Genomic DNA, 26,167 nt, shown 5'->3' on the forward strand with positions numbered 1-26,167 from the left:
ATCTGCCTGCTCCTGGGTCTATCAGCACCCTTGGCATTATGTCTCCAAAGGTATCTAGGAGGGTCCGGCATGGCACCCAGTTCCTGAGGGGTCTCAGTAGGGTCTGCCTCAGGTTAATGGGTCCGCCTCATCTCGATTTTCCCATGAGGACCGGCTGTTGTCCCAACATCTCCAGTTCTTGTCTCCAAGTCTGCACGTGGCCCTCCATTCCCTTTTTCCTGTTCCTCTTTTATAGCCTCAAGGCATCCAACCAGTCCCTGCTCTTGTCCCTGACTCCAAGCCTGCAGGCATCCTTCCAATCCTAATTCCTGTCCCTGCTTCCAAGCTTGGAGGCGTCACTCCAGTCACAGTTCCTGCCTTCCCAGCTCTCGTTTCTGCCTTGGGGCCTGCAGGTATCATTTCAACCCCAATCCTGTCCCATACCTGGGGTTTACAAGAACCCACCCCAGTTTGCCTTCCTATTCTAAAGCCTAGTTTATGCTTCTGCGTCACGTTGATGACGTAACTATGACGTGGACGCCTACGCTGTAGCCTGAAGCGCACCTCCAAAAAATCCTAACAACACGTTGTGTTGACACAGACCGGAAAGGCTGTGATTGGTCCGCTCAGAACGTAATCCAGCAGTTGCTTTTTCTGGTCTTAATGGCTGTATACGGTGAAGAAGCTCGTGAAATCGGCCCGTTGACTCTGGAAAGTATCAAAAGTACATTTGTTCATCCAGGTCCCTCAGTGGGTGAACCAGTGTTGTTTTAATTCACCCGTTCAGCCTCGGCCGGTCGTACAGACCCCCCCGCAAACGTATTCTCTGTCGCCTGCGCTTCAACATTTGCAATAAAAGCATTTGTTCTTCAATATTGATGAGCTCCAACTGCAAATACAGCTGCTCCACCTCGGTTGCCATTGGTTACTGTTTAACTCTGACCAGAAGGAAAAGCAGGGATTGGGCTATAACTCCTGAAACCACACAAACACACAGCCACACCCCCCTACCGGCATGGTGAGCTGCAGAGCAACATGTTCCCTCAACGCAGAACTTCGAATGCTCAATGACGATGTCACGTCCTACGCCGTCGCCGTGACGCAGAAACATAAACTAGGCTTAACACACTTGTGCTGTGGGAGTCCGCTGGAGGGTCCAGTCTCTAAGCTTTGAAGAACATGCTGGCCTCCGGGCTTCCCTCCATAGCATTCTTCTTTGTTGAGAAGGAGATGGCAGGAGATGCCAGCAAGATATTTCCAGCGCTATCCTTGCAACGCTTGCATTTAAGTGCACAATTACTCTCCAACTCTGCTGAAGAAGGGAGCTATTAGAATATGCTCCTATAACATAATCAAATACAGAGCGAGCTACCTAAGTCCCTGTTTTTTTGTTTTTTTTTTAAATGACTTGATAGGACCTCTAGCTGTTGGAACAACATTGAGTATAAAGCAGTTGCAGTGAGCAGCTTTGCCGGCACACTGAGGGGAAGACAACTATGATGATATCACTTGTCGGTGCTGTTAGAAAGTTGCACACTGAATTATCTGGCAGACGAGGGAAGATAAAATATGACAGCAAACACTTTTGGATGGTTATGAAAAGTTGCTTGGACAATCAGTTCTTTGACCTGCTGTAGCTACAGAAGATCTGTTGCTCTGGTTGTGTTTTGCATCTGTACATGGAGGAAAATATTTTCCTACAATGGCCCTATGTGAATGTAAACAGAAAATGGGAATAGCCCTTTTTGTGTTGTCTAAGTGCGAGTTTAGTTTTAGTTTTGAGAACTGAGAAACAAGAAAATTCTGACAATTGTTTTATGATCTGATCAATTATTTAATCAGAAACAGACAATTTCAGTCAAGTACTACTTCACAAGAAAAAAAAATTAAACGGACTGATTTCTTTTATACACAGAGACCAAAAAAATAAATATAATATTAATCTTATCCTTTAAGAATTCATCAGGAATGGGTTAAATTAAATTACCATTAATATGCTGAGTAACATTCCAAGTACACACTTATTGCTTCATTTCTGAGTCAGATTTTCAGTTCAACTCCATAATTTAGTGAATGACAGCTCTTCCTTTACAGTGTGGTAGTTCTGATCTGGTTATTCCTGCCTTTAAATTCTGCAACCAGATCTTCTGTTGTTCACTGCATCTGTTTTTCCAGAGTTTTTGCAAATTTGTGGTCAACTCAGCCAACTAATTGTCCCTTTTTCTTATCTTTATCATTACTTCATGACTGTTGTGTCACACGTCACTGACTCACTCACACAAGACACACGCACAAATTCTCGCACCTTCCCGACGGAAAAAGAAATTAAATCAAAGCAACACTGAGCTTATTTTCCAGTTGTTCCAAAAATGGTAGCAAAATGAGACTTAGTGTTCGCAGACTGAGGCTCTTAGGACAATAAAAAACTGTGCAATTAGTTTAATGCTGAAGACGGCAGCAGCTTTGTGCTCTAAGTCAACAGTGTTCAGCTGATAATGAGGGGAGGAGCTGTGTTTATGTTCTGTGATGATGGTGAAGATGTAATCATCCATACAACTGCAAATGAATGCCTAATTACATACAATTTTTTAGTATCAGAATATCCATTTCTTTTAACAACCCTATTCATCACCCGCTAGTTATCTATCAACTTGTCCGCATGAAAATATACAATAGGCTACAATACTACATCATAATTCAAAGACTTATTGCTTTTTTAGCTGGCTCAAACAACAAGGAACATGTAGTATCTGAGAGTATGCTGTTGGTCAAGTATCTCTCGACTAATCCTAATTAATGTCTACAACCACAGTTGTATGAAGAAAGAAGATCTTTGTCAGAATATATCTAAAAAGTGATCTACACATGATCAACAGATGTTTTATCACACTGTCACTGAGAGTGCGCTGTTCTATGCTGTCGAATGCTGCGGGAGTGGCACTACAGATAGAAGCGCCTGGACAAACAGGTGAAAATGGCCAGTTCTGTGATGGGCATGGAGCTGGACCCTATCAGTGCTGTGGTGGTGCAGCAGATGAGGAGGAAGTTATATTCTATGATGTTTTACATATAGAAGGTGTCTATCAGAGAATGCTGTAACCAGATTTAAAGAGTTGATTTTATCATCCTTTTCTTCACTGCCATGTGCAGATATGACAGAGGACAAAGAGGACGATGCAGACAAAGAGTCTGTGTCACGGTTCATTGGAGATGTAGGACCCAGATGCAGTTCTTTCAAACGTAACAAGGTTTATTAACAAAAACAGGGAGCAAGAACAAAAACAAGACAAGGCCAAAAAAACAAAGCGCGGCAGAGCCGGATCAAAAATACTTAACTATGAAACAAAACGAGACAATGAATAAGCAAAGGAACACAAAAGAAAACGAGACTTATCTGTGTGGCAAGGCATGGAGTGTTAGTAAGGATTCTGCAGTGACTGAAAGGAAACCAGAAGACTAAATACTGTGGAGGGAGTGATCAGTGAATGAGCTGCAGCTGTGAACAATGAGCCAGGTGACTTGAGTGAACTGAGGTGGCAGGGGACAAACATGACTAGAACATAACTGAAAACATGATTAAACATAAACTGTGACAGAGCCCCCCCCTCAAGAATGGCTCCCAGACATCCAACGAGGGTGGGAGGGAGGGGCTCTGAAGGGCCTAAAGCCGGGTCCCATCTGGAGCTCCTGAATTCATCCCTTCAGGGCAGCGAGCCGAGGTGGAGTCCGCTGCGGGACCTCCAGGGTCCCCACTGGCGACAAGCAGCGGTGAGTCTGCCCGGGCTCCCATCGGCAACGGCGCAAGGTCGCCCGAGCATCCATGGGCCAGGACCATGAGCCCACTCGGGCTTCTGTGGACGATGGCGAGGACAAGGCTTTGCCCACCCGGGCTTCCATAGGCGGCAAGGTCAAGGCTTTGCCCACCCAGCCCACCCCCGGCGACGCCCATAGCCCCCTCCTCAAGGAAAGGCTGCCAGACGTTCCTAAAATGGGGTGGGTGGGCGAGGCAACAGGGTGGGTGGGCGAGGCAACAGGGTGGGTGGGCGAGGCAACAGGCAGGACGGCCGGATCAGGCGTGGACGAAACCGGCAGGAAGGCCGGATCAGGCGTGGACGAAACCGGCAGGAAGGCCGGATCAGGTGTGGACGAAACCGGCAGGAAGGCCGGATCAGGTGTGGACGAAACCGGCAGGAAGGCCAGATCAGGCGTGGACGAAACCGGCAGGAAGGCCAGATCAGGCGTGGACATGGCAACAGGAACGGCGGCAGCGGACGGCCGCGGCAGGACGACCTCGGCGGTGGATGACTCAGAACTGTCTGCTTTTAAATTCAGACAAAACTGAAGTTGTTCTCTTTGGATCTGAGCGCTTCAGGGAGAAATTGTCTAGTTATATAGTTACTCTAGATGGTTTTTCCTTGGCTTCTAGTTCTACAGTGAGGAACCTTGGAGTTATTTTTGACCAGAATTTATCATTTGACGCCTTCTTTCACCTTCGTAATATTGCTAAAATCAGGAACATCCTGTCTCAGGGTGATGCAGAGAAACTAGTTCATGCATTTGTTACTTCAACACTGGACTACTGTAATTCTTTATTATTGGGCTGTCCCACATATTCTCTGAAAAGCCTCCAGCTGATCCAAAATGCTGCAGCCAGAGTTCTGATGAGAACTAACAGGAGAGATCATATTTCTCCAGTTTTAGCTTCTCTTCATTGGCTCCCTGTTAAATTCAGAATAGAATTTAAGATTCTTCTCCTCACATATAAAGCTCTTAATGACCGAGCTCCATCATATCTTAAAGATCTCATTGTAAGATATTTTCCTAACAGAGCACTTCGCTCCCAAACTGCAGGTTTACTTGTTGTTCCCAGAGTTTCTAAAAGTAGAATGGGAGGCAGAGCCTTCAGTTATCAGGCCCCTCTCTGTGGAATAAGCTGCCAGTAAATGTCCGGGAAGCAGACACCCTTTCCACTTTTAAGATTAGGCTTAAAACTTTTCTTTTTGATAAAGCTTATAGTTAGGGATGGCTCAGGTAATCCTGAAACATCCCATAGTTAAGCTGCTATAGGCTTAGACTGCTGGGGGACCTCATCTGTCACACCTTTCCTCACTTTGCTCTCTTTTTCCTCCTGTATAATTTCTCAAATGATTTTATGTACATGTGACATTATTGTGGTTATTAACTTGTGTTTCCCTGTTCCAACAGGTATCCTTTGAATGGCGTTATGGTGTTTTTCCCCCCTCTTTTCCCTCTTTTCTGTCTTCTCAAACCCCAGCTGGTCGAGGCGGATGGCCACCCTTCCTGAGTCTGGTTCTGCCAGAGGTTTCTTCCTGTTAAAAGGGAGTTGTTCCTTTCCACAGTTGCCTCAGGCACGCTCAGGACGGGAGATTGGACTGAAAACAAGTTTTGGTGCAATCTGTTGGTTTCCTTAGCTAGGATATTATTTTTTGAATTGGCTCTATATGAATTAATTGGATTATGATTACAATGAATTGAATTCCAATTGGCTTGAATTGGACTATATTACTTAAGTGCCTTGGGATGACAATTGTTGTAATTTGGCGCTATATAAATAAAATTGAATTGAATTGAATTGAACAATAAACATCCCCTCCACAGCATCCTGGAAGGACAGAGGAGCAGCTGCAGGACTGAGAAGTTCAGGAGGTCCTTTGTCCCCACAGCCATAAGACTTTTTAACAGTGACTGCTGTGACATGTTCGTCTCACAATTATCTACTTACTATTATCATTACTTTGTTCTAATATAACATCATTGTAAATATGTTAGTTGAGCCACATGACTATTTGAATTTCCCCATGGGGGATGAATAAGTATTTTGCTTTCTATTTTTTCAACACTATGAAAATTGAGCATTGTTACTAAACGTAACAAAAACATAGTGTTGTATGGGACACAATATTATAGAACACATGCACATTTAAATGTCATCAGGTGGAGGTACTGGAAGTTAATGTCTGACATTGTAACAAAAATACAAGTGCATAAGTGACGTTGAATGAACATCAAATAACTGACAGAAAATCAGCATTTAAACTGTCATCCTAACAGTCAACAAGTGTTCAATATTTAGAAGCTGATTGGCATTTTAATCACCAAATTGAACCACAATACAATGTTGATTCAGTGACAAATTCTCAGAATTTTATTAATTAAACATTTGGTCAGCCATGGATTTCAATCTTAATAAAAAAAAAAACTTGTCCAGAACAAACTTAACAAGTCGATGACTTATTATGAACAGTGTAAAGTATGTACTAAAGCTTAAGGAGCAGCTGTCATGACATAAAAGGAAGGCAAATATTAATTCATCAGTACAAATTTCTCCTTTGTCATAATTGCAGCAACTGTGATTTTTTCTGTAATGATGTAATGACTCAAACTTCTTCTTCTCTTGATGATGAAGTGTAAAGCGATAACAAGATGACAAATGGCTGGGTGAGGTTTAGGTTTTATCGAAGCAGCAAACACAAAGAAAGCCTGGCTGGGTTAGGGTTAGAATCCCCAACCACCGGGTCATGAAGGTCACAAGTACTCCAGCAAAAAGAAAACATACAAACACACACACGTCTTTGAAATAAGCACATAATACCAAACAGCAGCATTTTGTGCCATAATGACACTGAATGCACCACTGTCACTGTTACGTAATGCTTTGTTGGCTCCCATCATCTCTTAATAATACCATATGGTATCAATGATGTTGGCTAGAGTTTGAGCTGTTTTATTCATGTCAGGAAAATAAGTGCTGGATGTATATTGTCAGAGACACAAAATATATCCACAGAGAAACAGATTTAGTGATGCTCTCAGTATCGATATGATAATCAGCCATGCTCAAATCCATCTTCATTAACACATCTGTCTCAAGATTCCTGTTTAAAAGAAGCACCCCAACTGTTGGATGTAGGCTTTTTTTTTAGATAATTACACATGCTGATAAAGAGACCATGTTGTTTCATGTGGCACTGACACTATCAGGTGAGTCAAGCTTTCTAAAGCCTCAGTAGCTCAGAATAAACCAGTTGCTAACTCTCCAAACTAAACTAAAACCCTCATCAGGAGAGCAGAGTCTGTTATTGGCTCTAAGCTTGTCACCCTGGAGGAGGTGGTGGAGGACGGGATGCTGGCAAAACTGCTGGCAATCATGGACAATGCCTCTCACCCCCTCCACAAAACACTGGACAAACTAAAGAGCAGCTTCAGAAACACTCATTCAACCCCACTGCACTAAGGAATGACACAGGAAATCATTCCTCCCAACCGCAATCAGACTTTATAACTCATCAGCCTCTGTCAGAGCCACTACAGGACTGGACTAAATCTACCGGTCACCTTTTGCACTGTGTACCTCACTCCTAATACTGGAACATTTACTTCATACCATATGTGATATGTGCTAACACAAACCATTATGATATCATATTTATACAATATTCTTATCTTTATCTCTATTCTTATCTCTATTTACATATTCATAGCATATTATTTGTCCCATTCTGTGTTTTTATTTTTTCTACCGCTGTATTCTATTTTATTCAAATAATTTGTTTAGGAAGAATATTAGCTGATAACGGCCTGTGAAGGGTCATAAGAAGCAGCTGATACTGCAACAACAGCATGATGGAAAACATCGCTGCTTTGAGAGCAGGACCTTTTTAAATTATGCTGTACCTCGACACTGGAAACCGACACATGCCTCGGTGGATGTCTAACTGCATAGTCAGCCTTGTCATGTGGTCAACTGATCCTGGCCAATGAATAGAAAGCAAAGGTCTTACCAGAGCAGGCCACTGTACATGTTTGGATTTCGCTCCTTGCAGCAGGCTTCCTGATCCCACTCCTCCTGTTGCTCCCTCCTTCCTTTTGGCCCAGACCAGCTGGTGCTCCAGTAGAAACAGCTGGAAATCTTCATAAATCTTCATCCATTCTCTTTTCTCCCACTCCTGGTCATCAAATTCTACATAAACCTAAACAAAAGACATAAAAAAATTCTATCAATAACACAAATAAAGTAATCTGGCAATGAGCACAATTTGTTTCCGCTTTTGTTCATTATTCCAGGCGGTTAACATTAATAAAGCAACATTAGCACCCTGTTAACGACAGGAAGAGAAGAAGAAAGAGGACAAGCAGGAACAACAACAGGACAAGAAGAAATGATGCAATATCTTGACCTAAGTACACGCAAAAAACCAAAACAATTAATTTGATTTAGACCAGGATGACACAGAATTGGAGAAGGAAAAATGGAGAAGAAAGAGGGAAAAATAAAAAGAGGAGGAATAATATCTGATAGAAATAGAAATATCATTCATGCAAACTGAGAGACGCTGCCAACAAGTCAAAGTGGTGTGTATATTCACTTAATATACTATAAAGACAGAAGATGACCTTCACACATGTTTATTTCTAATCATTTCTTTAATCCATCCTTATTGCTCCTGACGTTCATGAATGCTTTCACCTTGTTATAAACCATCTGTATTTGCTGTTGTCAAGTCTTCTATTTATAAGAGAATTGAAAAATTGCTGCTTATAAGTCCCTGAATAAGAGGGATCTTTGTGTTGGATGTAAACACCCTCAAGACAAAGCTGTAGATTCTTTATATGAATGATAACTATGATAAGAACAATAACCATTTCTTTCTGTGGGATTAATAAGGAATCATTCAGTTCAATAAATACATTTGTGAATCCATAGAAAGTAGATGATGTGAGAGGCAATTTGATCAGTTACATCAACCTTTCTATGTCCCTTTTAAGATCACATAGGAACTGCTGCAAGTGGTGAGTGCACAGATGTGCGCATTAGCCATCTTTCTCTCATCTCTCTATTTCATCTCCACCCTCATCTTCTTTCTCTCTCCTCTAAAAAACCCCACCCCTCACTCTTCTGTTCATACACAGAGAGGGATCAACGAGTGCATCTCTCCTGATTCAGCCTGCCACCCTCCTCCCCACCCACAATGCCCTACTGCAGTCAACTGAGTGATCACTGCCAAACTCATACTTTTCTTTGTTTACTGTTGCTGCAGTCTATCCAAATAATACTAATCTATCTTTATTACCACCCAAACCCACCTTTATAGTTGTATTGTATCAACACAGCTCCATCTGCCTCCCAAACTGAATTCTCAGCATTTTGTTTGCACCAGTAGCAGTCATTCCAGGACACTGCCCCCACCATTACTGCATCTAATCCACCACATTCACATGATCTACCATCCACGAACCATCCTTTCATGTCCAATTCATTCCAGACAACAAAGGCTGACCTCAATCTGAGAGACTAACGTTCACTGTCCATTTCAGTTAGGAAACTTAGCATTTGTTACCCCTTTTTTATTCACTTTTTTCCCTCCGTCTTCTATATATATATATATATATATATATATATATATATGTGTGTAGATACAAATGACATATCTATTGAGTCTGTTGCTATAGTAACTGGAAGCTGCAGTGAGCACTGGATACACACACAAAGACAAAGACAGTGTCAGTATAGGAGAGCAGAGGGAACATCAGTATACAGATCCTGTGGACACAGATCCTGTGGACACGGCTCCTGCTCTTACCATCGCTACGGGTGCGTGTTACTGTCTTCATGCTACACAACTCCTGCTCTTACCATCGCTACGGGTGCGTGTTACTGTCTTCATGCTACACGGCTCCTGCTCTTACCATCGCTACGGGTGCGTCTTACTGTCTTCATGCTACACGGCTCCTGCTCTTACCATCGCTACGGGTGCGTCTTGCTGTCTTCATGCTACACGGCTCCTGCTCTTACCATCGCTACGGGTGCGTGTTACTGTCTTCATGCTACACGGCTCCTGCTCTTACCATCTCTACGGTGCGTGTTACTGTCTTCATGCTACACGGCTCCTGCTCTTACCATCGCTACGGGTGCGTGTTACTGTCTTCATGCTACACAACTCCTGCTCTTACCATCGCTACGGGTGCGTCTTACTGTCTTCATGCTACACGGCTCCTGCTCTTACCATCACTACGGGTGCGTGTTACTGTCTTCATGCTACACGGCTCCTGCTCTTACCATCGCTACGGGTGCGTGTTACTGTCTTCATGCTACACGGCTCCTGCTCTTACCATCACTACGGGTGCGTCTTGCTGTCTTCATGCTACACAGCTCCTGCTCTTACCATCGCTACGGGTGCGTGTTACTGCCTTCATGCTACACGGCTCCTGCTCTTACCATCGCTACGGGTGCATGTTGCTGTCTTCATGCTACACGGCTCCTGCTCTTACCATCACTACGGGTGCGTGTTACTGTCTTCATGCTACACGGCTCCTGCTCTTACCATCGCTACGGGTGCGTCTTGCTGTCTTCATGCTACACAGCTCCTGCTCTTACCATCGCTACGGGTGCGTGTTACTGCCTTCATGCTACACGGCTCCTGCTCTTACCATCGCTACGGGTGCGTCTTACTGTCTTCATGCTACACGGCTCCTACTCTTACCATCGCTACGGCTGCGTGTTGCTGTCTTCCTGCTACACGGCTCCTGCTCTTACCATCGCTACGGGTGCGTGTTGCTGTCTTCATGCTACACGGCTCCTGCTCTTACCATCGCTACGGGTGCGTGTTACTGCCTTCATGCTACACGGCTCCTGCTCTTACCATCGCTACGGGTGCGTGTTACTGTCGTCATGCTACACGGCTCCTGCTCTTACCATCGCTACGGGTGCTTGTTGCTGTCTTCATGCTACACGGCTCCTGCTCTTACCATCCTACGGGTGCGTGTTACTGTCTTCATGCTACATAACTCCTGCTCTTACCATCGCTACGGGTGCGTGTTGCTGTCTTCATACTACACGGCTCCTGCTCTTACCATCGCTACGGGTGCGTGTTACTGTCTTCATGCTACACAACTCCTGCTCTTACCATCGCTACGGGTGCGTGTTGCTGTCTTCATGCTACACGGCTCCTGCTCTTACCATCGCTACGGGTGCGTCTTACTGTCTTCATGCTACACGGCTCCTGCTCTTACCATCGCTACGGGTGCGTCTTGCTGTCTTCATGCTACACGGCTCCTGCTCTTACCATCACTACGGGTGCGTCTTACTGTCTTCATGCTACACGGCTCCTGCTCTTACCATCGCTACGGGTGCGTGTTACTGTCTTCATGCTACACAACACCTGCTATTACCATCGCTCCAGGTGCGTGTTACTGTCTTCATGCTACACGGCTCCTGCTCTTACCATCACTACGGGTGCGTGTTGCTGTCTTCATGCTACACGGCTCCTGCTCTTACCATCGCTACGGGTGCTTGTTACTGTCTTCATGCTACACAACACCTGCTATTACCATCGCTCCAGGTGCGTGTCACTGTCTTCATGCTACTCGGCTCCTGCTCTTATGAGTCTGTATGTTGTTTTTAAAGATTCCTTTGCTCTGTACCCATCTGCTGGTCACTGATAAGCTGCTATGTACTAAAACAAAAAGACATGGTGATCAAAAGTGGTGGTTTCACATTATACTTTGTGTAATAAAAACACAATAACAGCTGGAGAACATAATTTATCTTTTCATTGACCGTTCTTCAACTTAATACTCTTCAGCAGAGTTTATTACATGACCATTTTGATTCAGACTTTTACCCACCTATCAAGATTTATTCTTCAAATGGAAACTACCCACAATAAGTTGCTTTTAAAAGTGTGCTATGCATCTGTGGTCTCTTTTTAAGAGTACTAAAACTAAGCCTCTTGTAATATTACACACAAACTCAAAGTCTCATGATCATGCATGGATCTGTTGTTGTGTTGGTTTCTGAGTCTGAAAATGGGCTGCGCATGTTCCCCGGAAGGCTTGGGTGGAGTCTGGTTACACCTCATCAGGACTCCCTCTCAAGGAGCAGCAGGACCAGCCTTCGCCAGATTGTCTCTCTGTCTTCTGTGGTAATCGGGCCCATTCCTGTTTCCACGTGTTCATCCAACTTTCCAGCATTCTGCTAACTTCTGTTCCTCTACCTTCCAGTGTGCTGGGGCATTCCTCTCTGCACTGTGGTTCCCTGTGGACTTCTTGCTGAGAAGACCCCTGTGGAAATAACTTGTCTACTCAAAGTTCCTCATACTAACAACCTGCCTGCTCAGGACCACTGCGCCACAGCCAGTGACCCTCCCCACCTTTGGGTAAAACCTCCTGGGCCCTACAAGACTCTCATTCACGCAAAACAACTTTGGACAACACCCCACAGATGTTCATATCAACCTTGTCTAAACCTCTCCTCTCAGCAACCTCCATAAACCTGGACCATTCTCTGATATATCTGACATATCCCTGGAAAGCCTTACAATAAACCTACTTCCCCACAAATATCTCTGTGTCTTGCATAAGAGTCCTTTTTAGTTACTGGCTCATTTGAGCCAGGACACAAACTATCATTGGTATCACTGAGAATCAAAAGTCAAATACAGAGAGAGCTGAAGTCAGGAAAATACAGAGAATGTTCAAACAAACAGCATTCAATGTGGTTTAACAAGTATAAAAAAATATCTGAGCAGGTTAAGCTTCATCACAAGAGAGACAGACAGAACGCTGCGAGCAGCTCTGTAGGCAAGGTTCACTGGGATGTAAGTAATGTGAAGAAGATAGACAGAATAAGAGAGCAGATGAGCTGAAGTAATACCAAATGACAGCATGAAGAGACATTCCCTTTTTCACAAGGTCAGTGTTCTCTGTCAAACCCACATGGGTATCACAACAGATACAAGACGGCAAGAATCACACAGAGTGCAGATGTGTGTCTGAGTTCTGAGGTTTGAGAAAATGACCATAGGTGGGGGGAGGAGGGAGAAGAAGGACAGAGTCAGAAAAAAAGTCATCTGTCATTTCCTCTATATGAAGGGTGTATGGACCCAGGAAAGAGGGGGAGGGGGAAAAAGGCAGATCCAAAAATAGCGATGTGTTGTTGTAGACACATCAAGGGGAAAATACTAAGTCAAGCATTTTCCTTTGAATCGTTGATTTCTCTTCTGATTGTGCTTTTACATTTAGTTAAGCTTTGCACTGCAGTGGCAGTCTTATCAGCCCCCACAGGGATCACCCATGTGGAGCATCCGCTGCACTTCCCAACCGCAACATGGCCACCAGAGCTCATTCCAGCACCTCAGTGAGATGGGTCTGACAGCATGAAACGGCCTGAGCACTGCACGCCAGCAGCAATAGAATGTAATCATAGACCTGTCACAATAACTGTTCAATTAAGTTATACAAAGATATACTTTCTCTGTAGTTACTGTTCAAACAAGCTCCTCCTCAAGTCAAAGATGATCTCCAAGATTAAAGAGGTCATCTTTGACTTCAGGAGGACCAGGAGAACGGCACAGCATCCAATCTACATCAGGGGTGACGAGGTGGAGAGTGGAATCAGTCAGATTCCTTGGCGCATACATCACCAAGGATCTGACATGGACACTACACACCTCCAATCCGGTGAAAAAGGCCCAGCTTCCTGAGGAAGCTGAGACAACAACTTCTACAGGAGCACTATCAAGAGCATCCTCTGCCAGGGCTGTACGATGTGGTACAGCAGCTGCACAGCAGGCCAGAAGGAATCTGGCACGAGTGGTGAAGACTGCACAGAGGATTGTGGGAGCTGAGGTTCCAGGCTTGGACTCTGTGTTTGCTGAACGCATGCGGAGGAGAGCTCGGTCCATCTGTACGGACAACAGCCACTCAGGACACTCCTTGTTTGTCCCACTGCCATCAGGGAACAGGCACCGCACCATCAAAACCCGGACAAAAAGACTCAGGAACAGCTTTTTCCCAGAGCTGTTGCCCCCCCTAAAACAAACAAACTGAAACCTGAAAAAATGCAACAACAAGGATTTAAACGTTTCTTTTGGAGTGCCACAGAAATAGTGCAATAACCACAACCTCACTGTGAAATGTGCATAACCTCCACCATATTTATAATTCCACCATTTTTAACTCTATATATCTTTTTCTGTTTTTACTACTCGACACTTTATTTTTGAATTTCTTTTTTTTATTAATATTGTTTTTATTCACGACACTTTATTTTATTCCTTGCTGTTGTTTTGTCTGTTTCTCTTGAGAGCCAACAAATTTTCGTTGTAGGAATACAATAACAAGTAAAAATCCTTGAATCTTTGAATAACAGCAGGTCTCCTGCTGGGGATGAACTCTCCCTCGTAGGAAATATGGGGGGGTAGGAGGCAGCATGTGAGGCTCTGTATTGTGTTGATATGAGTACTAACTATATCTGTGTGTATCCACAATAACAAGGAGCTAGAGGAAAGCAGAAAGAACAAACTCAGACACACACACACACACAGAGGGAGATATTTGCTGACACAGCCATTTCATTAGTCCAGTGCGTGTGTGAAAGTGGCTTTACAGTGAGTTGTTAGTAAGTACCAGTGCCTGGAGTCAGAGTTAGTTCCAGTAAATGGAAATGGTTAGCACGGAAAAGCTACGGCTCTCTCTCATGTTCGTCTCGGCATGCTGCTTCATGGCTGATTGAATGTGATTTTCTTTGCAGTTTCAACATTAATGACAACAAGATATAATGATGATGTGCTGCGTTCCATCTCACAACGATGCTCCCGTTTTGTCCTCTGTGATAAACACAGCACCCCCCTTTGGTCATTAAAGGCCAAACTCACTCTGCTCGGCCGTGTGTTGACTTCAGCTTGAGTCAACATGACGGACAGAGAGAGTCTGTTCACACACTGTTCAGAGGAAATAAAAGTCAGAGCAACTTAAGAACCTTTGGTCCCCTGATCGCAGAAGGTTACTCCCTGTAGCTTCAGTGCACGTCTCAAGAGGTGCACGAGCAGCCCAGACCTCCAGAGGTTTGACAGACAGGCTTTATGATCACACACCCTCTGTAGTCCTGTCTGGACAATTCCTGACCAAGCAGTGTTTTCCACCACCTTCACCCTCCAACACCACTCAGACTAACTTCATTTAAATAGCCAATAAGCTAATTCATCACTGAATGATTATGCTAAATAATCCTGAACATAATACCGAGCAGAATAATCAGGATTATGACTTTAGCCACAATGGAGCATCAAAACATTAGTTGACAGAATAATGAATATTATGACTATTATCTAACTGCACTGTAAATAATCATTAAATAAATGGAATCACCAAAAACACAGATCTATGTATGTATTGATTAAAAAAATTAACTAGACATTTGTCTAGTTCCGGTTATGGCGGCAGAGTGAACGGCAGCACGCTCTTGAGCTCTCCTGATATTTCACGAATATCACATTATTGTGCTTTTCAGTTGTGTTTTTTTTTTTCTTTTTTGACTCTAAATACTGTCGGACGCCCAAGACGCTGACATAGACCAAAGTGCCAAATGCCACCTAAAAAATGCAACAAAAAGAAAAATAGCGTACTGAGGGAGGCTGCAGCTGGCGCTAACATGGCTAAACCGTCGCAAGCTAACATTGACTGCTTCTTGGACACGCAGCCTCCACCTTGGTTTCTGAGAGAGATGGAGAAGATGTCAAACATGACTCATGGCATATTTGCAGCCCGCCTCAACCTAGTGGATGCATCTATTGAGAAGCTGGAGGGAGGACAACAAGCTAACTCAGAGAGGATAGCCCAACTGGAGCAAAAGTGCACCGTGCTCGAGCGCTCCATCTCCAGCACACAACAAGACCATGAGGCGCTGACAGAAAAACACTCCCGGGCTGAGGCTGATATCGGGGCAGAACTCGACAACCAAGAGAATTGACAGCGAAGGAAAAATTTGAGGCTCGCCGGGTTCCCAGAGGGATTTGAAGGTCGCAATGCCGTTGCCCTCCTAGAGAAATGGCTACCTTGGATTCTAGGTCTCTCTGACATGCCAGAGTTAAGCCTAGCTTATGTTTCTGCATAACTAGAGGAGTGGCCATACTACTTCATAGAAATGTACAGTTTCAGGTAAAGTCGATCAATAAGGACCCTTTTGGGAGGTTTGTGGTATTACAAGGGTTATTACACTTGGAACCCATAACACTGGCTAATGTTTACGGGCCTAATAATTCTAAATTTTTTGAGAAACTGTTCTCTACCATATCTGACCTACACACAGAGGTTTACATTGGAGGAGACTTCAGTTTAGGGAGTGAGGTCGTTAATATCCCACTTTTACTCAGGAATTTCTCAGATTATAGGCTGGGAGGAGCTAAGAGTGAAAAAGCAAATGGGAAGAAGATCTGGAGTGTGCTTTCGAAGAAGCGGAATGGGAAAAATATGTATTAGTAGTCATTGATTTTCATTTTACTCTAAACACAAACTAACACAATATAATCTTATTCATAGAAATTACTATACCCCTGACAGACTACATAAAATAAAGCCTCTGTAATCCCAGTTTTGCCAAAGATGCAAATCTGGAATAGGAACGTTGGTACATATGTTTTGGACGTGCCCTGGTCTTAATTTGTATTGGATGTCTGTACTCAAAGTGCTTAACAATATTACAGGACAATTCATCCCCACAGAGCCTAGAGCAATCCTCCTGTGTGACACATCTATGTTGAAAGTGAATAAAAACCATCTCAAATTTATTAGAATTGCCCTTATCACAGCCAACAAATGTATAGCTATGCATTGGAAAGATGCATCACCACCGACACTTGCTAGATGGACAAATGAGCTAGCATTGTGCATACCAAGATGAAAAGATTATGTACAACTTGAAGGGTAAACCTGGAGAGTTTCAAAAGATCTGGGGTGGTTTTCTAACATATGTGAACCAGAATCCACAACAGTGTAATCCTTTTATATTTATATCAGCCTGAAGCTTCAGTGTCAGGTGATTGTTAAACATGCTTACAACTGCTGCTGTTTCTAGCTTTATTTTTATTTACCGTATTTTTCGCACTGTAAGGCTCACCTGATTATAAAGCGCACCCTCAATTATGGGATCCATTTCTGTACTTAACCCATACATAAGGCGCACCTGATTATAAGGAGTACATATTTAATAATGTTCTCTGATTGGTTTATCGCTGCCAGCACACGTAGTGCATGTGTTTTACGTCCCTGTGTCAGCGGGAAATGGTCTGGCGGTCAAAGACAACATCATCGGTGGTTTTTACACTTATAAACTTATAAACTGCACATCGGTCTGCATCACCCAGCTCAGACTGAAGAACAGGCACTCACTGGGACATGGGCAAAAACATTAATGATGACAGGATTCAATCGCTAAGTACGAGCTCGATACAATCTTCGCCCCATTCAGAGTGAATGGCTGGGATCCGCCTGACCCTGGATTCACACCGAACGCAAAGCGAGCGACGGAAGTGGCCAGTTGCCATTCATTTCCAATGTACAGAGCAAAAAGTGATCGTGGCGGTGAGCGGCGCGAAGGGAGAGCGGTGAGTGATGCGGAGGGGGCTTAATGCCCCGATGAATGCTCGGCGCTCCCCGTGGCACATTCAAAATGGCGGTAGTCGTGACAGATTTTGGAATTATATGGCGCACGGCCGTTTTTTGTGAAAATTTAAGGCTTTTAGGTGCGCCTTATGGTGATGAAAATACGGTACTTTGATTTTTTTTATTACCTCTTTCTGCTTATTCCAGCCTCTCAACTATTATTTACTCTCTCTCTGCAACAATAACGCTATGTGTTATTTTCATTTGTCTATTTTATGATATACAGGTGGTTTACATTTGTTCCTACTTATGTGGACTGGTACACACTGTAGGAATGGATGGTCGAACCTGTAGGGGTGGGTTGACATGATGGACTTGGTAAATGGACTTGTACTTGTATAGCGCTTTTCTAGTCAAACTGACCACTCAAAGCGCTTCTAACACTACACGCCACATTCACCCACTCACACACATTCATACAGCACGTCTTAAGATACACATAACTACATGCTTTTCTAATCATTTATACACATTCATACCCTGATGGATACATCAGGAGGCAACGTGGGGTTCAGTGTCTTGCCCAAGAACGCTTCGACATGTAGCCACCGACCTTCCGATTGGTGGGCGACTGCTCTTCCTCCTGAGCTACAGCCGCCCCTACATGATATATCTTTGTGTATTGTCCTACTATTCAACTCTGGGGTTGATATGTTAGAAAAAGAAAAAACAAAGATATTGTTGAAAAGAAATAAAAATAAGTGCTAGCTGCAGCCCTAAATCTAACTTTGAACTCGTTTTATCTACTAGCTCTATGTGGTAACCACATCGCTGTATCTACGTGTCAGGTTTCAGTTCCTGGTTCCTGAGTTGGTTTAAGCACTGTTCTGACAATGATTCTGGGTTCTGGACTAGTATTATTGTCCATGAGAGTAAGGCATGAGCATGGTCACCTGTAGACTTATTAATGCTTGTTAAATTTACCTTCAGAAAGCTGTGAGAGTATTTTCCGCTGATAAGACAACTTGCACTTTTTTTCCTGTTTGCAACAATGTCCCAATTAGCTCTTGGTATGAGCTATGTTCATAAATCTATTATTGTTGATAGATGATGATGCTGAGCACGTCCATCCACAGCTCTTTGGATTGTGGCGTAATGGTTATAAGCCATATTATTATCATGTCCTTGTTCATCTGTATCACAGTTTCCTTTTTCTGAGTTACATTTTTAAAGAATGTGAACATTACAATGTGTGAACAAATACTGGGAGGAAGCCAAAGAGAATCCACGCATACACGGGGAGAACATGCAAACTCCAAATAGAAAGATCCAGCCAAGATTCTAACCAGGAATCCTGTTGTTGAGGCGACGGTGCTAGCCACCGTGCAGCCCTTAAACAATTATACTTTGTTTAATAAGCACCAGAGTCTACCACACTATGTAGAAAATATACAAGCAACTGCAACGCTGAAAGTCAGACAACCATGTGTGCGTATGTGCGTGGAAATAGGAGGAGAGGAAACGTATGACAAAATCAAATAACAGCTGTTATCATGTAAGCAGTGAGCTCATAAAATGGCGGCAGTTCCATTTGACTGAAGATTAATGGCTCTTTGTCTGTGGACCCCCATGTGTTAGTGTGTTCAAGCTTCAACACACGAACAACCAGACCAAAAGCAGGACATTTCAATCATTTTCTGAGTGTCTAGTTCTGGTTACAAAATCTAAAAACAAAATAGATAATTGGCAATCTTTCTGGAGAAAACCTGGTCTGATGAGGAGAGACGGCATCCATCCCACTTTGGAAGGAGCTCTTCTCATTTCTAGAAATATGGACGAATTTATTGGTCATCCAAAAACATGACAACCCAGGGTTGAGACCAGGATGCAGAGTTGTAGTCTTACACACTTCTCTGCGGCTTCCCACCTGATGCTGCCCCCCAAAACCCCATAATGACTGTGTCTGCACCCACACCACCCAAATGAAATAAATCAATAAGCACAAGAGGAGCAAATCCGCAAAACCTAAAAAAAAAAAAAAGAATAAAACTTCTGAATATTAGAGCTCTCCTTTCCAAGTGATCATCATATTGATATATTTTGTATTACAGAAACTTGGCTGCAGACACAGGAGTGGACCGAAGAGAAGTTTTGGTGAAATCTATTGGTTTCCTTAGCTAGGAAATTGTTTTCGAATTGGCTCTATATGAATGAATTTGACTAATTTTGAATTTAATTAAATGGATTTGATTGGATTATGATTACAATGAATTGGACTGTATCATTGAAGGGCATTGAGATGACATTTGTGGTGATTTGGCGCTTTATAAATAAAACTGAACTGAATTGAATTGGTTTTTGTGAACACAGTCCTTGTGAAAATGTTCAGTCCTTGAAGGAAGGGCTGCAGGTACTGTCCCATCTTTGCTGCCCAGTCCTGATATGATCTTTAGAAGAAGGAATTGGACCCCTCCTTTGGTGTTCTTGTGGAGTTAGCACCCACAGTAACAGTAAAAGAAGTCAGCTGTGCCTGGCCTCAGTACTTTGGAATCTCGAGCAGGCTGCTGTGTAGTTACTGCATGAAAGAGACAGATCGGTAGCTACTGGCAAGCCACACCAATAAAAGCTGAGACCTTGTTTTCTTTCCTAATAGAGATATGCTTGGAGGTGAGGGAGGTTCTGTCCTCCAGGTGGTTCAGCAGCATCACAGGGCTGCATAGAGACGCTCACACTCAATCCTAGGGACAAGCAAGTCACCAACCTAACATGCATGTTTGTGGATGGTGGGAGGAAGCCGGAGTACGTGGAGAGTGCCCACTCATCCACGGGCGATGGTCCTAACCACCACACCACTGTGCAGCCCCCGTTGAAACGGCCTGCTTTTCTCTCCACCACTTTTCTTACTCGCTATCTTTTCCTTCCACCCTCCTCTCTGAGTCCATCTCTCCTGATAATACAGCTCTAATAATAACTTACTTGCATTGAAACAATCTAGAGCAGCCACTCCAAAGGCAGTATGGGAAATCCCTCCTGTCTGCTCCAGCTTACCTGCCTGTCCATGCTCTGCGTCTGTGTGTGTGTTAGTATTTCATCTAGCCTTCACAGAAAGAAAGTGACAGAGGCTTACTGAATTTCTACAAAATAAGATCTCTTTCATAGAGTTGCTGACTACAACTGGCCTGCCAAACATGCCTATCTGCCTGTGGGAGTCTCTTAATGAAAACATCTTAAAGACTCCATCATAGGAACAATGTGTACCAATCCATACTGAAAGAAAAGACATTGTCTTTGCAGGTATTTGTCCTGAACTTTGCAGGAACCTCAGCCCAGTATGTTCCTCTGCACAGTACACCATGTTAATTACACCAAGTTATTATTTGGTTCCCGGTACGGAACAGTCACACAGGACATGGGTATGTCTCCTGAAAAACAAGCACAATAACCCTCTGCCGTGTTTCAGCCCTCCTGTAACAGTGCTTCATGGTTTGCATTTCAGTCAGTCTGGACTCTCTTTCTCTTCTGCATTTCTCCTTATCGGGCAACAGCAACAATGAAAAACCACACAGCAACTTATCATCCTGACTCTTTGTGTTTTTAGCAGAACTTAAGAACACAAAGCACAGACAGCATTTTTTATGGTTTTTCTCATGAAAGTTACTAACAATATCAAATATAAAGAGGCTATCATGTAAATCATCTGCAATGTGCTACCAAATACCTTTCTGTATCACGTAAAAATGCATATTCCCCGACTGGCTTTCACTCATCTCTATGTATGTATGTATGTAAATCTGCTATTTCCCAACACTGTCTGATATTATGTAGTTAGTCTAGATGGTATTTCCTTGGCTTCTAGTACGACAGTGAGGAACCAGAATTTATCATTTGACTCACAGATAAATCAGGTTTTAGGACTGCCTTCTTTCACCTTTGTAATATTGCCAAAATACGATACGATAAAATAAATGCGATACAAATAAGTTCTATACATGCAGTTTGGAGCAGGATCTTTAAATGCCATCTGGTGTGCTCGTGTTCTTCCACTGCTTCCATGCTGAAGCTCAGTTTTCTCTTCAACTAAACAGAAAAGATGCTACGCTCACTCCTGATTTTTTTTTTAAATTTTTTAATTTAATTCTTTTTTTTTAAATCTCTGCAGTCACAGTTTACCTGGTGTGTTTGAACTCCACAACCCTGACATAAGCAAAGAGTTGGTCCAAATGCTGAGGTCAGAGCTTTAGCAGTCCAAAGAAAGAGAAGTGGTTCCAAGATAGTCTGGCTTAGAACCAGTTTGGTGGAAAAAGCCCCTCAGACATCTGGCACACCTGGGCTTTGCAGAGTCAGTGCGGACTTTTAAAGCTAAGTGCAATTCATTGCTATTTGCTTATCTTTTCTGGTTTACATTTCCACACATGTATCACTGCAGTGAAAATATTGTCGCTGAATTCTTTCCAGCTACTAGTTAAGGTTTATCACCCACTCTGTTAGTCATTTTCATTGATCCTTTGGTTGTTCCGATTAGTCGAAAACAACTGAATATCTGCCTTCCTAAACTCGTGGAAAATTTTGACTCTTTGTCGGGTTATAAATGTGACAAAACCACATTAAATAGAGAGGATAAGGTACATGATCTTAGATTCCCAAAGACAAAGGAGGATTAGCTTTACCAAATCTGATCCAATCTTTGGTGTACTGCTGGGATTCTGAATACACTGCGAGGTGGCGAGAGAAATGAAGGGATGTCATATCCAAAGTATGGTGGCAAACAGGGATATGTTTAAGAAATATCAGAGTGTACTTGATTCCATTAATGGATTCACCTTGGAAATATGGTTTATAGTTATTAGGAAATACAGACAGGGAGATCAAAATTCTGATTCTAAATTTAAAGCAGGGATGAATAAAGGTAGAACAGCACTATGCACAATGATTGACAGGGGCAGATTAAAAGCTTTCAGAATCTGAGGACAGAATGTGGCTTGAAGGATTCTCACCAGTTCAGGTATTTCCAAGTTAGAGATTTCTTTGAGAAAAAAATGGAACCAGATCTTTCCCAGGAACTGGACTGAACTGGCCACCGTAACACTGTGTAATGCATCCAGAAACAAAACCGAGAGAGGGGTTTCATTACTATATCAGGGTGTAGTAAAGAACACTGAGACAGGTGGGTATAAGAGCAAAAAAAAAAAAAAAGGACTATGTGATGTTCAGCGAACCATCACCTGCTCCAGGATATAGAAAAATACACTTAGGGTCTTTATTACTCCTAAAAGTAAAAAGTCATTTTCCTCTGTACAACAAACGGTGCGGGGAGCAGAATGCAGATCATACTGGTGTTTTTTGGGAATGTACTAAAGTGAAAAATGACTGGAATGATGTATGGGCTGCATTGGAAAAGATACTGCTGTCAATAAGTATGGTGTGGAGGTGAGAAGAGAGGAGCCGAATGCAGATTATAACTGAAAACTTGATTTATTCCAGTGATACAAACAAAAAGCGCAGCTGAGCCGGAATAGCAAAGAACCTAAACTGAACCTGACAAAACCTGACAACAAGGACAAACCTGATACACATGAATGACGGTGAGGATCTGACAATGAACATGAACCAACTGGGAGACTAAATACAATGGAGGGTGATTGGTGCAGCTGATGATAATGAACTCAAGTGAAGGAGTGGAGCTGATGGCAGGGCAGGAGAAAGATAAGTAACATGGCAAAACTAAAGACTAGACAGGAACATGAAACATGACAAAAATGCAAAACATGACAACTGTGTTATAAATTGCCAATGGCATGAGATATTATATCTAAGTAACCCGTCAAGGGAAAAAGAGCAAGGACAGGTGTCTGGTTAAAATACTGCTAGCTGTGGCCAAGAAGCCAATCACCAGGATATATTATGTATATGTTATACATGTCATACAAAAGAAAACGAGCCCTGCAGATTTGAAAATATCTCATTCTGTGGCACATTCAGATTTTTCAGAGGCAAGTTATATCACTTGTTCATGCCACCTCGCCAGCTTGGCCTTGACCTCATTTTCCACCTCATATTCATCCTGCTACAACCTTGAAGCCAGCTTTGTACAGTAATGTTCTGCTGAATGCATCAGAGGAGCATTTCTGTATGCATCAACAGAGAATAAAACATTTCTGTGGATAAACTATATATCTGGGAGCAATGTTCCAGCAGAGTGTGTATGTGCAGTAGAGATGGAGTGATTTGGACAGAAGCCCCTCCCACAAACAGCTTCTGTCCAATCCTACGTTGGCAACCGTTACTATGCACAAGAGGCCAGTCAAGTTTTCGGCAGAAAGCAATATGCCGAAGCGGTGTGCACACAGTACTTGCAAGTCCGGCAATCACTATCCAAGACGTTTGGGGGGTGGTGTTGAATTCTTTGCCTTCCCCAAGTCCAAGATGCAACAAGAAAGATGCCGGGTGTGGATAAAGCAGTGTGGAAGACCACACGAACAGCTCAATCCCTCCAAAATCAATAAGAGCCCCGACTTTGTTCTAAGGGCAAAGCTTAATTTATACTCTTCCAGAACGTCGACAACGTCAACGTGAGGTCGTCATTGAGCATTCGAAGTTCTGCGTTGAGGGAACATGTTGCTCTGCAGCTCACCATGCCGGTAGGGGGGTGTGGCTGGGTGTTTGTGTGGTTTCAGGGGTTATAGCCCAATCCCTGCTTTTCCTTCTGGTCAGAGTTAAACAGTAAACAATGGCAACCGAGGTGGAGCAGCTGTATTTGCAGTTGGAGCTCATCAATATTGAAGATCAAATGCTTAAATTGCAGATATTGAAGCGCATCATCGAAATGACGTTGAAGCTATGACTTAATCTTGCTACTCCTTGGTTTGTGCCGCTGTTGTGGCAAACTGAAAGATATTGCTGGGCTTTGCTGTGTCTTAATGAGGTCAAGTGTGTATATCAGCCCCAATATATGTGAGCAATATCCTGGTGCACTGTCAACAAATGCAAGATAGTTTACTTTAGCAAAAAATTGGCAAACAGAACGATAGTCAAAGCTAACATAACATTTAATTTAAATTTAAAGAATATACATCGATTTACTGTACAACAACGTTGTTCTTGTATGTACTGTTTTTTTATTCGAAGTGTCAACACATGTGGTGCCTGGCGCTTACAATGAGCAGTGTACTTTTCTCTCTATTCTGAGTTCCTCTTCGTTTGAACTTGGCCAACATTTAATCTGGTGAACGTATCTTTCAAACGCATATTGGATTCCTTTTTATCTGCTCCTCTGTGACACCTCGAGCCAGACAAAGTTTGTTTTTGTTGGGGTTTTTTTAGCTGACGTAACTACGCCCACCCTCTCAGGCGATTGGATCGCTTATCACGATCGACAGTGGCCAAGATCGAACGATCTGAGGACAGGGCCGAATGTGCAGCAACCACTTTTCATTGGACAAACTTGCGCGCTGGACTGTGCCTAAAGTAAGAGTAAGTTCCAGCTCTCTGTGGCTGGACTTCAGATGACAGAAATGGAAGTATTTAACGATACATTTGGTTAGTGTCTTTTATTGTATATATGGCATCTGTTTTTTATGAGTGTGTGACCCTGTGCACGTGTGTGTTCAACAGGTGCCAACATGGATGGGTTAAATGCGGAGGACAAATTTCGTGTATGTCCCTGCATGTACATAAAAATAAAATCTGATCTAATACTAAACATTAACAAGTAATGAAGTTTATGTGCAAACTTCAAGGAAGCTATTACTGTTACGTCTTTGCTTTACTGATTTAAGGGCATTCTCGTTGAATGGTTACAATTCAGAGAGCCTGCAGCGGTTTGGATAAGGTGCATTACAAGGCTCTCATCATAGCGCTGTGCGACATTACCAGTACTCGGTCCTCTGAACAGTCTCGTCCACTACACTGAACGCCATGCGCTGCTCTCTGAATGTTAAGGTTGCATGTGTAGTTTATTAGCATGTTTTTAATAAAGATGTAGGTCTCAAAATGCAATGATCTGACTTTGTTCTTATACATGCATTGTGCACACTGCTTGGCCCACTACTGTTGAGTTCTCGCTGCAGGTAACATACTAAAACACACCATCACTTGCAGTGAACTGTGTCATGTTGACAAAATGTTGAGGTCCTTTTTTTCATTTAGTCATTTTCAACAGTTAAAAAAAAGCAGTCTCCTATGGCTGTACAGCTGTGTAAGGCAGTCTTTGAATGACCCACTGACACTCATCAGCCGTGCCTCACTACATGCACACATACACCTAATCAATATGCATGGGAGCATGACTCGTTAAGTTATACAGCTGCCACCTGGGTTCAAACTCTTCCTGACTGTTTGACCACCTGGAAAACAGGAAACACATCTAAAACGGTGAAGAGCTACAGTGCAATCAACCATTTTTACAAAATTCTAAAATGGAAAGAGATTACAGCCATTCAGAGACAACTGCAGTGCACACGCTATTATTGAACAATATTATGACAAAATATAGACATGATAAGCTATTCAAAATCTCCCATTTATAGTCCAGGAAGCTGCACCAAAGCCTTTACATGTGATGGTAAAAACAACGGGCTTCATGAAACAACCGTTACGAACAGATTTGTTCTTCAGTTATGCGTACGAGTTATTTAGGGGAATTTGCAAATTCACCAATGTTTTCGTATTTTAAGTTTTCTTTCAGGCATGAAAAGAATTCATGAGTGATCCAGACCTGTCGTAGGAGTCACGTAAAACAGTCTGCTGTTATTTAGCTCAAGTTTGACTAATGGATTGTGTATTTAATTAC

The 26,167-nt window shown here is 43.0% G+C and overlaps 1 protein-coding gene across 3 annotated transcripts in view; it reads right to left on the bottom strand.

Annotated features, from left to right (window-relative positions):
• Positions 1-26,167, bottom strand: part of jmjd1cb (jumonji domain containing 1Cb) — a 179,787-nt gene that overhangs the window by 104,150 nt on the left and 49,470 nt on the right. For all 3 annotated transcript variants that reach the window (XM_072373442.1, XM_072373441.1, XM_072373443.1), the window contains exon 2: positions 7,782-7,970. In XM_072373442.1, the coding sequence (XP_072229543.1) occupies positions 7,782-7,970 (189 nt within the window). The remainder of the gene's footprint in view (positions 1-7,781; positions 7,971-26,167) is intronic.

The sequence above is a fragment of the Leuresthes tenuis genome, unplaced genomic scaffold (assembly GCF_036924035.1).
Source record: "Leuresthes tenuis unplaced genomic scaffold, fLeuTen1.0.hap1 SCAF_20, whole genome shotgun sequence".
Lineage (NCBI taxonomy): Eukaryota > Metazoa > Chordata > Actinopteri > Atheriniformes > Atherinopsidae > Leuresthes > Leuresthes tenuis.